The 18,293-nt window shown below is 39.6% G+C and overlaps 1 protein-coding gene across 1 annotated transcript; it reads left to right on the forward strand.

Annotated features, from left to right (window-relative positions):
- The first annotated feature begins 749 nt into the window (after positions 1-749).
- LOC127529808 (uncharacterized) lies at positions 750-18,069 on the forward strand. Its single transcript, XM_051934689.1, has 3 exons — positions 750-2,649; positions 12,517-12,623; positions 17,380-18,069. Exons 1-3 carry the CDS (start codon positions 951-953, stop codon positions 17,452-17,454), a joined length of 1,881 nt encoding a protein of 626 aa, XP_051790649.1. The 5' UTR covers positions 750-950; the 3' UTR covers positions 17,455-18,069.
- The last annotated feature ends 224 nt before the right edge of the window (positions 18,070-18,293 follow it).

Here is an 18,293-nt window from a genome sequence, read left to right on the forward strand (position 1 = left end):
TTACACCAAGAGAAGATACATCTCCACCTATATCTTTTCCAACAGATTTCAATTTTTCAGTTTCAACCTTTTCTCACTCTGCAACTTCAAATTCCTCCACTGTCAATGTAGAAACTTCAGCCACATCATCTATGGCAGGCATGTCTTCATCAGCACCTTCTAGTTCATCAGCTTTAACCACTACATTTTCAGATTCAGAAATCATATCTGATTCATTATCTGCAATTTATTTAAGTATAACTTCATCAATTCTATCATCAAAGATGCCAATCACCACTATGCCATTAAATACAACTAGCACAATGGCTACTGCATCATCTGACTTTACACCAGTCTCTTTATCATCATCAGCTGTTACTCAAGCAGCTGATATGTCACCACATACAGCTTCACCACCTGTTTCTTCTGAACTAGCCAAACGTTTTCAAGCTCAACCTTCATCAGCCTCTACAATTTCACCTTCAGTGACTATCAGTGAGGAAACTTCTGAAACACTATCAATTGTGTACAATTTCTCAACACTAATCAATACATCTACAACTTTAGGGGTGATTTCTGATTTATCAGCTGTAGATTCTAAAAGCATCACTACATCAGTGTTACCTTCATCAAACATATCAACTACTGTTCTGCCTTTAGGCACCACCATCAATAAAGATACTATGTCATCTGACAGCAAAACTGTTCAAACATTGCAATCAACCATTAGTATTCAAGAAAATAATGCATCACAAGGTACAGTTTCACCACCCGATTCTAATCATACACCTACCAATTCTACAACTTTAACCTCAGCATCATTATCAGCTTCCCATTCTTCAAATGCCAATGTAATAACTTCAACCACAGCAGCATCAACCTTCAATTCATCAATTCCAGTAAATAAATCTGCATCGTCAGGGCTGATCACTGATTCATCTGATCCAATTACCTCACATATACCTTTATCAATGATTTCATTATCAAACATGTCAATCAGTGCCGTGTCTTTAAGTACTACCAACACAAAAGCCACAATATTATTTAATTTCACAAAAGTCCACTTGTCATCAACAGCCAATTTTCATAAAGCAGATTCTTCATCTCTTAATGCAGTAACCTCAGCTCAGTCATCAAGTATATCTATGAGAAGTTCAGTTTCACCATTAACTTCGAGTGCACCAACTCTAACTACTACATTCTCAACATCAGAATCAATTTCAGCAATTTTGAGTATCACTTCATCACCTCTGTTATCATTAAGTATGTCATCCATTGCTGAACCTCTCAATACAACCAATAACCAAGCTGCAGCATTATCTAGCTTCTCAACACTTTTTTCACCTTCAACAACTAACATTGCTTCAACATCATCCATTTCTGGTTCAAACTCTTTAGCTTCAACTGCCTCATCATTTGCTATGTTACATTCCTCTTCAAACACTGTAGTCAAATTATCCACACGTCCAAGTACATTTATGACAAGTGCATCTGCGTCTTCAGTTTCCAGTTTGTCAACTGAAGCTACATTGACAAATTCTAGACCGATTTCTGATTCATCAACTGCATCCTCAGGTGTCACATCATCATTGTTATCATCAAGCAAATCAACAACTGTTGTACCTTTAAGTACAACCAACATAAAAGCCACTGCACTATCTACCACAACAGCAGTCTCTTCCTTATCAGTGACCCACTTTATTCAAGCAAATAATGCATCATTAGATACAAGTTCACCACCTGATTCTTCCTATAAAGGTACAAGTTCTTCAGGGTCAAATGTATTGTCTGTTGCAAGTTTGCGTCCTTCAGCTTTTAATGTAGTACCATTTGCTACACCATTAAGTTACACAATGTTAGGAGCATCTTCATCACTGGCTTCCATTTCATCAGATCTGACTACAGCTGGTGCAACCAGTACAAAAGGCATTACATTATCTTCTATTATAATAGCTCCTTCTTCACCATCAACTTCCACTAATAAAGCAAGTCATAAATCACTAAGTACCTCTTCACCACTTGATGCTTCTCAATTGCCTACCAGGTCTTCAGATTCAATTTTAACATCCTCTTCAATTTCGTCTTCATCAGCAGTCAATGAAGTAACTTCACCCTTGTCATCAACTATATTTATAACAGGGGAATCTTCATTACCACATTCCCTCAGTACCAAAACTACTACTTTATCTACCACAGTCATAAACTCTTCATTGTCTTCAAACTACAAAGTTCTTATGGACAATACATCACAAATTACAACTTCATCATCTGCTTCTGATTCATCAGCAAGTTCTCCAGTAGTAACTTCATCAGTTTCTTCAAAATCAACACTATCTTCTGCAAAAAAAACCAGAACAACTGTCTCCAAGCCAACAGATATATCGGGAACAACATTCTTTTCAACTCCAGTTTCCAGTTTATCACATCCATCTACAGTAGCAGGATCAGCTGCAATTACTACAAGTTTCACATCATTCACACTTCCTTCATCCAGCATGAAGGCAACCACATTGCCAACAACTGCCAGTAGCATAAACACTATGATGGTTACTTCAGCTGTTTCTTCTTATTCAATAGTCAAAACATCATCACCTAGTGGTTCAAACAAAAATGACTCATCTCCATTAAGAAATACTTCTGCATCATTGCTGAGTCTTTCCTCAGTTTCAGGTAAGTAACTATATAATCTCTATCAAAATTAAAAACAAAATAAAGTTTACTGTAAACTTATTTTAGAAAATATAGCAAAATTATTTTGAAAATATATAAATTCTTATTTTCTCGTGTGCAAAAGGATATGGGTTGTCTCCAACACAGGTGATTCATTCCTCTCTCACTTTACCACACTTACCAGTCTTTATGCAATTCTCTACTGTCCTATCAGATTAGGCTACTGGCATTTTAGAAGGAAAAAAGTAAAGGTTATTTCCAGGCTGAAAATACTAGAAAAGATGGTGAGAAACATAACAATTTGACTATCTAGCCTTCATCACTTGAATGACTGAAAATGAAAAAATAGTTTCATATATAGTGGGAGAAGGATGACACAAAAGTGAGGGAGATGCATTCAGTAAAAGATTAAAGAAGGTGTGGAAAGCAGCCATTAGAGAAAGTGGAGGAAGAGTTAAAAATGTTTAGTCCTGGAGATGTGTCATCCACACCTGAGAAGGAGTTTAGCTTCTTCTGATTTTCTTTGAAAGATTCAGTATCTCTGACACAAAATTGAGGTGTGCAAAATTATTCAATTCCCTTGAAAGTCAACATAATTTTCTGCATGATAATAGATTTGTACACATATTTATCCATTCAGGATTTTGAATGTGAACTCTTATGTTGTAACAATACATTTCCAAAGTCAAAATAAACCATTTTCTGTAGATATTTAACTGAAGAAGAAAAACTCTAAAGTTAGTGTCAACATACTGTAAGTATTTAAACCTATGTGCTTTGGAAACTCCAGGTTTACACAAATGACACAAAGGTGACTGTCATCTGACCATAGCTAAACATAATTAGGTACTACTTGTGAGTGCTTTATATCTCCCTGCATGCAAAAAGCCCCTTTATAAGGACCACAGTCTTTGTTCAACAATCACTTCATAAATGAAGACAAAGGAGCATTCTGATGATGTGAGAACCAAAGTCATTAACCACAATTGGATCCATCATCAGCCAACCCAGCCACAGGGGATGCACAAACCAGTGTGTTTCTTCGTGCCGGTCCCAAGCCCAGATAAATGGGGAGGGTTACGTCAGGAAGGGCATCTGGTGTAAAAATTTTTCCAAATCAATATGCGGACAACAATACAAATTTCCATAACAATCAGTCAGGCCCCATGTTAACAATGACCGCCACCAGTACTGTTAGCCAACAGGGTGCTGGAGGAAATTGGGCTACTGTTGGCCGAAGAAAAAGAAGAGTGGGGAGATGTGTCCGGAGGTAGGAGGAGAGGAGGAAGGTAAAGAGAGTGGAACTGAGGGTAGGAACTTTGAATGTTGGCAGTATAACTCAGCGCTTCCCGATTCATTTTACCCTCGCACCCCCTGTGACGGACGAGGCCGATTTCGCACCCCCTTGGTTTGAGAAGAAGTATGAAAAAATATGAGGTTAACACAGAAAAACAGATCACCAATTGAGCTTTATGAATATGGTGAAGAAAAATGTATGCAATGATGACTAAATTTAACTTACATTCCTACCAAAGATATTTCTGTCGACTAAATAAAACTTACTTATATTTAAAATTTAAATAGAACTTGAACAGATACGATAGTTCATAATACCCATGCAGCACTAAGTGCGCATAAGAGCGGAAGTCATCCGTTTTAACAAGTAGCGTATTGCACTGATACGAAATGGCCTGCCCATTTCATTATTTAGGAATGGATAGATAAATTAAGATTTTGTACAAATAATGTTTTTCATTTTTCTTCCTCGATGGATTCTGGCACCCCCACCCCCAATCGGGAAGCGCTGGTATAACTGGTAAGGGGAGAGAGTTAGCAGATATGATGGAGAGAAGGGAGGTTGATATATTGTGCGTGCAAGAGACTAAATGAAAGGGGAGTAAGGCCAGGTGGATCGGAGGTGGATTCAAATTGTTCTATCATGGTGTGGATAGGAGGAGAAATGGAGTAGGGGGTTATTCTGAAAGAACAGTATGTCAAGGGTGTTTTGGAGGTGAAAAAAGTGTCAGACAGAGTAATGATTATTAAGCTGGAAATTGGAGGTGTGATGATGAATGTTGCTAGTGCATATGCCCCACAAGTTGGGTATGCAATGGATGAGAAAGAAGATTTTTGGAGTGAGTTGGATGAAGTGATGAACAGTGTACCCAAGGGACAGAAAGTGGTGATTGGAGTGGATTTCAATGGGCATGTTGGTGAAGGGAATAGAGGAGACGAGGAGGTGATGGGTAGATATGGTGTCAAGGAGAGGAATTAAGAAGGTTAGAGGATAGTGGATTTTGCCAAAAGGATGGACATGGCTGTGGTGAATACGTATTTTAAGAAAAGGGAGGCACATAGGATTATGTACAAGAGTGGAGGAAGATGCACACAGGTAGATTACATCCTATGCAGAAGAGTCTATCTGAAGGAGACTGAAGACTGCAAAGTGGAGGCAGGGGAAAGTGTAGTTAAGCAGCATAGGATGGTGGTCTGTAGGATGATGTTGGAGATCAAGAAGAGGAAGAGAGTGGGGGCAGAGCCAAGGATCAAATGGTGGAAGTTGAAAAAGGAAGACTGCAAGGTTCAGTTTAGGGAGAAGGTGAGACAGGCATTGGGTGGCAGTGAAGAATTACCAGACAGTTGGGAAACTACAGCAGATGTAGTAAGGGTGACAGCAAGAAGGGTGCCTGGCATGACATCTGGACAGAGGAAGGAGGGAAAGGAAACCTGGTGGTGGAATTGGGAAATACAGGAGAGTAAACAGAGGAAGAGGATGGCAAAGAAGAAGTGGGATAGTCAGAGAGATGCAAAAAGTAGACAAGAGTACAAGGAGATAAGGCGCAATGTGAAGAGAGAGGTGGTGAAGGCTAAAGAAAAAGCTTATGATGAGTTGTATGAGAGGTTGGACACTTAGGAGGGAGAATAGGACCTGTACCGATTGGCTAGACAGAGGGACCAAGCTGGGAAAGATATGCAACAGGTTAGGGTGATAAAGGATAAAGATGGAAACATACTCAAAAGCAAGGAGAATGTTTTGAGAAGATGGAAAGAGTACTTTGAGAGGCTGATGAATGAAAAGAATGAGAGAGAGTAGAGGTTGGACAATGTGGAGATCGTGAATCAGGAAATGCAATGGATTAGCAAGGGGGAAGTAAGGACAGGCTGGTGCCCTGCCCGGGGTTTGTTTCCTGCCTTGCACCCTGTGTTGGCTGGAATTGGCTCCAGCAGACCCCCGTGACCCTGTAGTTAGGATATAGCGGGTTGGATAATGGATGGATGGAAGTAAGGACAGCTATGAAGAGAATGAAAAATGGAAGGGCCTTTGGTCCAGATGACATACCTGTGGAAGCATGGAGGTGTTTAGGAGAGATGGCAGTGGAGTTTTTAACCAGATTATTTAATGGAATCTTGGAAAGTGAGAGGATGCCTGAGGAGTGGAAAAGAAGTGTACTGGTGCTGATATTTAAGAATAAGGGGGATGTGCAAGACTGTAGTAACTACAGGGGGATAAAATAGATGAGCCACAGCATGAAGTTTTGGGAAAGAGTAGTGGAAGCTAGGTTAACAAGTGAGGTGATGATTAGTGAGCAGCAGTATGGTTTCATGCCAAGAAAGAGCACCACAGAGGCGATGTTTGCTCTGAGGGTGTTGATGGAGAAGTATAGAGAAGGCCAGAAGGAGTTGTATTGTGTCTTTGTGGACCTGGAGAAAGCATATGACAGGGTGCCTCGAGAGGAGTTGTGGTATTGTAGGAGGAAGTCGGGAGTGGCAGAGAAGTATGTAAGAGTTGTACAGGATATGTACAAGGGAAGTGTGACCGTGGTGAGGTCTGCGGTAGGAGTGACGGATGCATTTAAGGTGGAGGCGGGATTACATCAGGAATCGGCTCTGAGCCCTTTCTTATTTGCAATGGTGAAGGACAGGTTGACAGACGAGATTAGACAGGAGTCCACGTGGACTATGATGTTTTCTGATGACATTGTGATCTGTAGTGATAGTAGGGAGCAGGTTGTGGAGACCCTGGAGAGGTGGAGATATGCTCTAGAGAGGAGAGGAATGAAGGTCAGTAGGAACAAGACAGGATACATGTGTGTAAATGAGAGGGAGGTCAGTGGAATGGTGAGGATTCAGGGAGTAGAGTTGGCGAAGGTGGATGAGTTTAAATACTTGGGATCAACAGTACAGAGTAATGGGGATTGTGAAAGAGAGGTGAAAAAGAGAGTGCAGGCAGGGTGGAATGGGTGGAGAAAAGTGTTCAGGAGTGATTTGTGACAGATGGATATCAGCAAGAGTGAAAGGGAAGGTCTACAGGATGGTAGTGAGACCAGCTATGTTATATGGGTTGGAGACGGTGGCACTGACCAGAAAGCAGGAGACAGAGCTGGAAGTAGCAGAGTTAAAGATGCTAAGATTTGCATTGGGTGTGACAAGGATGGATAGGATTAGAAATGAGTACATTAGAGGGTCAGCTCAAGTTGGACGGTTGGGAGAAAAAGTCAGAGAGGCAAGATTGCGCTGGTTTGGACATGTGCAGAGTAGAGATGTTGAGTATATTGGGAGAAGGATGCTAAGGATAGAGCTGCCAGGCAAGAGAAAAAGAGGAAGGCCTAAGAAAAGGTTTATGGATGTGATGAGAGAGGACATGCAGGTGTTGGGTATAACAGAACAAGATGCAGAGGACAGAAAGATATGGAAGAAGATAATCCTTTGTGGTGACCCCTAATGGGAGCAGCTGAAAGAGGAAGAAGAAGAAGATCAGAAAGTGGAATGTTCATCATAGCACCCAGACTAGAACAGGCCATCTCTCAAAACTAAACATCAGAGCAAGATATTGATTGGTGAGAGGAACTACTAAAAATCCAACCCTCTCTGTCAGAAGTCTACAGTGCTGTTTGGCAGAAACTGGAGTGAAGGTACATGGATCCACAATTTTAAGAGCTTTCCATAAAACAGGCATCTACGACAAACCAATCCTTAAGAAGTCGAGATAAAAGGATGTATGGCATTTGCTACAAAGCATGATAAAGACCCAGTTAAGATGTGTGGAGGTTTTATGATCAGATTAGACCAAAATAGAACTTTTTCATCAGACTTCAAAGTTGTATGTGTGGTCTAAAAATAACACTGCCCATGCCTCAAGAAGCACCATACCTTCAGTGAAATATGGTGGTGGTAGCATCATGCTATGGGGATGATTTTCATGTGCTGTGAATGGGAATCTTGTCAGAGTTGAAGGGACAATGGATGGATACAAATACTAGACAATATTGCAGGAGAACTTTTTAAGTCTGCTATGAACCTATGGCTCAGGAGAAGACTTGTCTTTCAGCATGACACTTACCCTAAGCCAAAGTGACAATGAAATGACTCAAAAACAGAAAGGTGAATGTTTACGAATGGTAAAGTCAAAACCCTGATCTTATTAACCCTATTGAGAATTGGTGGCACTATTCCAGAGGAGACATCCCACCAACCTAGAAGATGTCTATAAATTCTTCCAAGAAGAATGGGGAAGAATCATTCCCAAACAACATGAAAAACTGGTGCATATTTACCGTAAAACAATTAAGGCTGTTATTGCACACTCCCTCTTGATTAGTCCATGACAGTCCATCCACCTTGACACCTATATAATACATACACACACACCCAAACACACACATATACAAATATATATATATATATATATATATATATACATATATATATATAGATGTTAGCAGATTGCTGGCCAACCACAAAGCGTTACCTGGTAGGTAACCACCCACACTATCAGATTGTGACACAGACTTCGAATGCCGTGAATGTAATTACCCCGATCTACATGCTGTCAAATAAACGAACCACACGCTGTGGCGCAACGTTAGGGGCATCGCCTCTGACGCTGACGTCCGAGGTTCAATTCCCGAGAGGGAGTGCAGTGGAGTGTGTACACCTGATGAGCCCAGAATGAGGGCGAAACACGTGTCGTGTACTCTTTGCATTTATTTGACAGTAAACTATTTTCAAACCATTCTATGATCAGCTCTTCACAAACTGAGGGGCACCGTGGCGGATGTTAGCAGATTGCTGGCCAACCACAAAGCGTTACCTGGTAGGTAACCACCCACACTATCAGATTGTGACACAGACTTCGAATGCCGTGAATGTAATTACCCCCGATCTACATGCTGTCAAATAAACGAACCACACGCCGTGGCGCAACGTTAGGGGCATCGCCTCTGACGCTGACGTCCGAGGTTCGATTCCCGAGAGGGAGTGCAGTGGAGTGTGTACACCTGATGAGCCCAGAATGAGGGCGAAACACGTGTCGTGTACTCTTTGCATTTATTTGACAGTAAACTATTTTCAAACCATTCTATGATCAGCTCTTCACAAACTGAGGGCACCGTGGCGGATGTTAGCAGATTGCTGGCCAACCACAAAGCGTTACCTGGTAGGTAACCACCCACACTATCAGATTGTGACACAGACTTCGAATGCCGTGAATATATATATATATATATATATATATATACATACATATATATATATATATATATATATATATATATATATATATATATATATATATATATATATATATATACACACACACATATACAAATATATATATATATATATATATATATATATACAAATATATATATATATATATATATCCATCCATCCATCCATCCATTTTCTAACCCGCTGAATCTGAACACAGGGTCATGGGGGTCTGCTGGAGCCAATCCCAGCCAACACAGGGCACAAGGCAGGAACCAATCCTGGGCAGGGTGCCAACCCACCACAGGACACACACAAACACACCCACACACCAAGCACACACTAGGGCCAATTTAGAATCGCCAATCCACCTAACCTGCATGTCTTTGGACTGTGGGAGGAAACTGGAGCGCCCGGAGGAAACCCACGCAGACACGGGGAGAACATGCAAACTCCACGCAGGGAGGACCTGGGAAGCGAACCCGGGTCTCCTAACTGCGAGGCAGCAGCGCTACCACTGCACCACCGTGCCGCCCTAATATATATATATATTTATATTGTGGGGAACAGCCCGGACACACACAGGTAGACACGTTGTTCTCACCACACACACGTTTATTATACATTATATTTACAGTTCAAGTGCACAATCCCAGTGCTGCAGCACCAATCATCCCTTGAGTCCTTGGCCACAACACAATGCCTCGTACTGTCTCTGGTCCGCCTCCACTCCTCTCCTCTTAGCTCCGTCTTTCTCCTCCTGACTCTTGCCACTGACTGGAGGGAGGCGGCCCCTCTTATACGTCCCGGATGGCCTCCAGATGCATGCTGAGGAGCTTCTGTAGTCACACCCCTGTGTGGCGGAAGCTCTGGCGGTGCATCCGGAAGTCCTCCGGGTGTCCCCAATCCTCCTCCCCCCAGCACTTCCGGGTGTGGCGGAAGTGCTGAGGGCCAGGGCTCCCAAGGCATCGGGGTGCCCCCTGGCGGTGACCACGGGCCCCATACAGGGTAGAGCTTCCAAGCTCTGTACCTGTGACCCCCACAGCAACCAGGGAGGATGCCCCCTCGTGTTCTGGAGGAGGCACAAGCCCTCCTCCGGTCCTCCTGGGCATCCCGTCCGGGCATGAACCCCAGCTGGGTGCCACAATATATATACACTAGCTGTGTAAGCCCATGTAGTAAAAAGGGTGTTGGTCATAAAGTCTTATTTAATTTGCGGATGTTTTTCTTTTTAATCCTGCATATGCTGGGTTTATGTCCAATGGTCTGTTGATGGCATTCTCATTTGATAGCCACAATTCAGCCAGCTCTGTGTCACTTTTTGTATTAGCCTTGAATTTTACTTGCACCGTGTCGTTGTTAGATGTGTGTATGGTTGAACTTGTATATGTATAAATCAGAGATCATGGGTCCTTCCTTCTGACAGCATTACAATGTTCTTTTATATGCGTTGCGAGTGTTTTAGATCCCGCATATACAGTACAGCTGGGCATGTGCTGCATGGGATACTGTATACTGCATTCCTTGTCTCTTCTGCCAATTTCCTGCTTTTGGCATTAAAAAGAACTATCCACTGAGTGTTTGCTAGCTTATGTGCTATTTTAATGCTGGATCTGGAGAGAATGTACACTGTATTTTATGATACACCACAATGATAAGGAAGGCTGTGCCAGGTGGAATGGGTGTTCAGGTTAGAGTCGATTGTTTGCTGAGGTCTGTGGCATCTCCTATGTAAGCATCATTTGATAGATGTCTGAGGGTAGCTGTTTAATGTGAACAGATGGAAAAGATAGCGTGTTTCATTCTTTTTCATTTTATTCATATTACAATGGGTGTAAATCCTACTGAACAATGTCATAAAGCAACTCCTTTTATACAATGAGGTGTGATTGCTATAAAAATGTAATATTATATCTGAATAACATTTCTGGTGATAAACACCCGTTATCAAAGTGGCGTCACTACCTCTTTTAATGGAGGTGTCCAGGAAATTGATGTGTTGGTTAATTTCTCTTTCCATAGTGAAATTGATTGCAGGGAATATTGAGTTGATGTGGCTGTGGAATTCATTATGCTTGTCTTTTTAATATGACAAGTATGTTGTTGACGTAGCGAATCCAAAGTTTAGGTATGAATTGAGTTAGAGACACATTCTTGAATCACTGCATAACCAGTTCAGCTAAGAGTCCTGATAACAGAGATACCATTGGCCTGCCTCTTTCAGTCTGTATTATTATCCATTAAAATGGAAGTGAGTTTTCTAGCAAAGTGATATTCAATGCATTAAGTCCTTTGTGGTCAGCTTCGTTTGTGCCATTATGGTAGGGTCGTTATTTAGTTTTGTTTGTAAAGTCTCTGTGGCTGGATGAATTGGAATCATGATATACAGCGATACAACATCAAAGGAGACCATGATTTCTTCATCAGCAATGGATAACTTTTTCAGGTGCTGTAATGCCATCTCAGCGCTATTGACAAAATAGTCTGAATCATGTTATATGTTTGAGCATTTGAAAAAGTCTTTTAGATAACTTATATGTTGGCCCACCTCTGAGGCTGACCACAGGTCTGAATTTTAAAGTAGTTTTATGGATTTTCAGGAGGCTGTAGAATTCCGGACAGTTTGCATTATTGGATTTCATTTTGTAATAACCTTGTAAGTCTAAGTGGTTGTTCTTACAGAATGTATTCAGAGGGGTGTTAATCCTGTTCAAGGTGGTCTTTGTTGGGTTGCTGGCTAGTTACTCATAAGTAGTGGTGTCAGAGAGCATTTCTTCTATTGCAGTGATATACTGTTCTTTGTCCACTATGACTATTGCGTACCCTTTGTCGGCTGGTGTAATAACAATGCTGTTATCATTTTGTAGTGATCTTAAAGCCTTCTGTTCTCTTTTAGAGATACATACAGTTAGCTGTTGTATTTAACTGGCTGGCCATGGCACACCTTATTTCCTGTGTGTTGTATATACAGTGTATGTACAGTAGGGTGCTGTGTAGAGCAAAGGTTACTCCCTCTGCTACATCACATCCTCAGAGTCCTGAGTTTGAGTCTTGTCCTGCTCATAGTCTGTGTGGAGTTTACATCTTCTCTCCTCTCCAGTGTCTTTGCAGGTTTTTCTCCTTATACTACTGTATCTCTGAAAGTGACACTGGTTATATTAATTATCAACTCTAAATTAGACTGGTAGTGTGTATGTGTGTGTGAGTGAATGCCCGGGGATGGTCTTACTGTCTTTTCAAGGAATTGATCGTGCCTTGTTCCTGGTGCTTCAAGATTAGATTACAGCCTTGATGCTTAAAAAGCATGCAGAGTAAATTGCACACAAAACACATTGCTAATGGCAAATAGTAATTCTGTTCTTTTTTTGCTTAACTTAGATCACTTCTCCACAGATGGCACATTTCAACAGTTACTACCCTTTTGGGCCATCATTATCACCTTTGGAATAATTCTGATAATAATTCTTCCACTACTAATCTTGTTGGTAAGCTCCATCTCCTTATTTTATGCCTTATTCATTCAAAAATGATGCATACCAAAAGAATCTGCCTTTATATATGAAGGAATTAGGGCCAGAGTAGTTATTTAGCAAGTGATATTAAAAAAGAGTTGAGATACAAGATACAAATTTTTTTGATTTTTGAAGATTTCAGAAATTAGATTTTAAGTTTTTCTTGTGTCACCTGTTTTTCTTAAACTTAAGATTTCATCATTGAATCTGATTTGCTCTTTTCCAGTTACACAATGGGATTAACACAGAAATGAAGCACAGGAAACACCAAAATTATTCTGTAATGAATAACCTTATCATTAATTTGCATGCACACCAGCTATCACTCTGAAAGTGATGATGATGTTTTAGATTATATACAGTACTGTGCAAAAGTTTTAGGCAGGTGTGAAAAAATGCTGTAAACAAAGAATGCTTTCAGAAATATAAATAATGATTGTTTATTGTTATCAATTTACAAAATGCAAAGTGAGCGAACAAAAGAAAAATCTAAATCAAATCAATATTTGGTGTTACTACCTTTTGCCTTCAAACCAGCATCAATTCTTATAGGTTCACTTGCACAAAGTCAGGGATTTTGTAGGATTATAGTCAGGTGTACGATCAACCAATTATACCAAACGGGTGCTAATGATCATCAATGTCACACGTAGGTTGAAACACAGTCATTAACTTAAACAGAAACAGCTGTGTAGGAGGCTTCAAACTGGGTGAGGAACAGCCAAACTCTGCTACCAAGGTGAGGTTGTGGAAGACAGTTTCATGTCATGGCAAGATTGAGCACAGCAACAAGACACAAGGTAGTTATACTGCATCAGCAAGGTCTCTCCCAGACAAAGATTTCAAAGCAGACTGGGGTTTCAAGATGTGCTGTTTATGCTCTTTTGAAGAAGCACAAAGAAACGGGAACATTGAGGATCGTAGACACAGTGGTCGGCCAAGGAAACTTAGTGCAGCAGATGAAAGACACATCAAGCTTATTACCCTTCAAAATCGGAAGATGTCCAGCAGTGCCATCAGCTCAGAACTGGCAGAAACCAGTGGGACCCAGGTACACCCATCTACTGTCCAGAGAAGTTTGGCCAGAAGTGTCTTCATGGAAAAGTTGCAGCCAAAAAGCCATACCTCCGACGTGGAAACAAGGCCAAGTGACTCAAGTATGCACGAAAACATAGGAACTGGGGTGCAGAAAAATGGCAGCAGGTGCTCTGGACTGATGAGTCAAAATTTGAAATATTTGGCTGTAGCAGAAGGCAGTTTGTTCATTGAAGGGCTGGAGAGCGGTATAATAATGAGTGTCTGCAGGCAACAGTGAAGCATGGTGGATGTTCCTTGAATGTTTGAGGCTGCATTTCTGCAAATGGAGTTGGAGATTTGGTCAGGATTAATGGTGTTCTCAACGCTAAGAAATACAGGCAGATACTTATCCATCATGCAATACCATCAGGGAGGCGTATGATTGGCCCCAAATTTATTCTGCAGCAGGACAACGACCCCAAACATACAGCCAAAGTCATTAAGAACTATCTTCAGCGTAAAGAAGAACAAGAAGTCCTGGAAGTGATGGTATGGCCCACACAGAGCCCTGATCTCAACATCATGAAGAGAATGAAGAGACAGAAGGATGTGAGGAATCCTACATTGACAGAAGATCTGTGGTTAGTTCTCCAAGATGTTTGGAACAACCTACCAGCCGAGTTCCTTCAAAAACTGTGTGCAAGTGTACCTAGAAAAACTGATGCTGTTTTGAAGGCAAAGGGTGGTCACACCAAATATTGATTTGATTTAGATTTCTCTTTTGTTCATTCACTGCATTTTGTTGATTGATGAAAATAAATGATTAACACTTCCATTTTTGAAAGCATTCTTTGTTTACAGAATTTTTTCATACCTGCCTAAAACTTTTGCACAGTACTGTACATTTTAAAGCCATCAGTCATTTAGTTTTGATTTTGTTTATTGTGACTGAATTTTGGAGTGATGAACACATAAGTATATATTAAGCTGGAGAGAAAGGAAACATACAGAAACATTAAAAAAACACATTCTCTTTTCTTTCTCATTAAATGGTTCTACAATTTAGCAGTACATGGCAATCTAAAAGGTAGAAAATGCTGACAGTAAAACAGCATCACCTAGTGTTGGAACAGCTTAGCATTTAATGAAAGGAACAAATGAACAAACAGAGCAGGTTGATAGGTACTGTTCCTAAAGTTAAGCACTTCTTATTCACCTTCCAGAAAGAACAAGTTCTTCACTGGTCAGTGTTGTTGCTCTGCTTAATACCGGCGTGTTTTATTGCAAAGGGCCCTTAGTTTGAGACTATGTCTGTGCAGAGCAGAGTCACTTTCTAGACTGCCTTGGCCTCTGTGTTCCACTTTAATTGCCCATCCTGAAGACACGCATATGAGGTCAATCAGTGAGTGTAAACTGGTACTGCATGAGTGCTAATGGATACTGGTACACATGCAATACTAAATTAAATAGGTGGGGTACCCTCTCAGGTTGGTTCTATATTGGATCAACAAAATGAATGGATGTTTAGAAAGCTTATATTTTGGTACATTTATCTTATAGCCAGATTACAAAGGTTTGCTATATTTCATAGAAAGGAAAGTTTAGATGTCAGGTTTGTCAGAGATGACATTCCCTATTGAACCAAATAATATTACAGTAAAATCTCCAGTTAACAGCCTTGCTGTACTGGATTTTGCACAAAAATCCGTGTTTCATATGTAATTTTCTTGTTGACATTCTTCTGTATTTTATTATAACAGTGTGGCTGGTATGTTGATTTTTATGTACTTTGTTAGTCAAGTCACAAACATAACGTGTCTAGTAAATAAATCAGTCTATCGCAAATTAGTGTTGTGTGCACTAACACAAGTTTTTTAAAAGAATGCACTATAGACCTTAAAGAGAAAAAAGAGGAAAAAAAAGTAAAAGCTGGAATGATTTAAACTGGAAATGGGGTTATCTGTTGCACATGTTTGTAAGGAATATTATGCGAAGAAATAAACTGTGTCAGATATTTGAAAGCAAAAGATTAACTTTTGGAATGGAACTGCCCATATAGTTCCTCCATGTAAATTTCACTTTAGCAATACCACAGGAAATCACTTAATGGAAGATTTTATAATACAATACAATCAATTGTACTGTATAATAATATAGAATAAAGTAAAATAACACAATATTTATTATGTACATGAATAAAAGTGGAGTAAATGAATAGGAAATTAAATGAAGTGAACAACTTAAATTATATTTCATTTGAAATTCAACATATTAGATCAAATGAAGTTAACAAACTGCATATATAGACAGCTTGGTACTGGGTGGCTTCATGCCTCTGTGCAGGTTGACCTTTACAGATCTATTGTGGTGTGTGTGTGTGTTTGTGTTTTGTGTGTGTGTCTTCATCATCTAGTATTTGCTGTGATTGGACAAACAAGCTGCCAGCTCTCTTCACTTATAAATTTCTTTGAGTGAATGAGTGTATATGTGTGTATTTTTGGTTGCGTGCCCTTGCACGTACCACTGTCTGTGCATACATATATACGTATGATCATTGAAAAATTTTGCAATATGCCTGGTCCTATGACTAAACAGTGCAGACTGCAAAAACCTTGGTTAAATTAAATAATTTCTATAACAGTTATCGTTGGATATAGGGAAACTGCTCTTGAAGGATATGAATATAAGTAGTGTACCAAACTGAACCAGAAACAATAGGCCAGAAGCCTGCAACAAGACAAACAGGATGCAACTTGTTTGAAAAAAAAAGTAGTTTAATTTCTTCAGACATTATCAGTGTACATAGGTTTCCACAGACACATACAATGAATGCCTAACGCCTTTCCCCTACCCCCAGAATGCAGAGGTGAGGCACTACAAGTCCATGCATGATCTTGTGCACTTAGTTGTACAGTAAAGCACACCATAGGACTCAGTGTGTCAGAAGGGAGGCTGCTCTACCCGTCAATGAAGGTCTGCAGCTATGTGATTGCATACAGTATATGCAAGGTTCATTAGCATAATCCATATATGGTCGATTCAGGATGGCAACTGGGCGGGGTTCAATTTTCTTTCATGTAGGCAAATGTACAAGATGATTGAGATTTATAAAGGGAAAATTGTGTGTATGGCAATTTTTTATAAATCAGATATTTTTTTAGTGTATGCTTTTTCCTGTTTTTTGTCGTACACATATTTTCATGATTGAACCAATGCAAAGTAGTTAGAAATGGGCTTGGGATAGTAACCAGGAAATACATTATACCAAGCGAAAAACTGGAGTAGAAAATAATAAGCAGAAATTCCCCATAACAACTACAGTAGGTTGTCTGTCCGTGACTATCCTATGTGAAAAGATTTTTTTTAATCCAAATACTTACCCACATACACAAAATGTCAAAAAGGCAGCAGCACTCAGCTGCCAACAACAATGGGGTGATACCCATGATATATTAATATAATATTTATTTTCCCGAATATCACATACTGTACTCCAGTATCTGTAGATTCACAAAACTGTCATAGTGCCTTAAATTGCTTTATAGCTGTTCCTGTAATTTGAATAGAGGTATTTATCACGGCAATTACTGTTTGATTAGTAATAGCATAATTTTAAAGCTTTACCACAACATTAAGGAAGAAAAAGGAGAGTAATACCAAGATTTGTCTAAAAAGTGAACTGAAAACTTATGCTGTATTTTTTTTTTTTCAGTTCAGTGAATACTTCAGAAGGATCTGCCGCCGGGACCCATTGCAATTCCATCATCATTTTGCCTTAAACGTGTAATTTTTTTTTTCTTTTGCATGAATGGTAATGGCATGAAAGTCATGTTGCAGTCTGTCTTTAGTTTCCTTGAATACCCGTTATTAGTCCTTTATTTGTAAGCAAACTTTGCTCTCTTCTAATCTTTCTTAAAGCACATTGAAAATGTTTGTGCCATCTTTTTTTTATGTATCAATTCTGTTCTCATTCTTAATTGACTGTTTCTTTTTTATTTAATATATTTACTTGTTGCCCATTGTTCAATTAAATATGTCACACTTTCAGAATGTAAAAAGTGTAAAAAGTGAACCTGTGAATTCTTGCGTGGTGCTGGGGAAAAGGCTTACAAAGGGCTGGTAGGCATGTAGTTCATGCTTATACAATATGTTTGAATTTTATTTTATTTATGTCTTATTTGTCTTTTAAGTCACTTTAATTTTTGTATTATGGCAAAATTAACTGTAACCTTTTGGAACATTAGAAGTCTTGGTTCAAATTTCAAAAGAACTAGTGTGCTGGATTGTCTGTGGTTAGAAAAAAATATATATAATTTGTAAAATTAATTAATTAACTTAGTAAATAAGAATGTGCCCAAATTTAAATAACAAATGCTATTCTTTGATTGTTTCTGTCTCTACATCTAAACATGAATTGTTATTCTTACGTACCACTTCCTTCATCTCAAGGGCCGAGAGGCAGAGTTTGCTATTTGTTAATTGAGTACAAAGAAAATAAATTTGCTCTAAGATCAGCCTATTTTACAACTCCATATTGGCCAATATTTTTTTCCTTTTGATCAATTGACCAATTGTGGAAAAGAGGATGGTGGCAAAATTGGATGCCATCATAAAAAAATTCCCTCC

The sequence above is a fragment of the Erpetoichthys calabaricus genome, chromosome 12 (assembly GCF_900747795.2).
Source record: "Erpetoichthys calabaricus chromosome 12, fErpCal1.3, whole genome shotgun sequence".
In the NCBI taxonomy this organism is placed as follows: domain Eukaryota; kingdom Metazoa; phylum Chordata; class Cladistia; order Polypteriformes; family Polypteridae; genus Erpetoichthys; species Erpetoichthys calabaricus.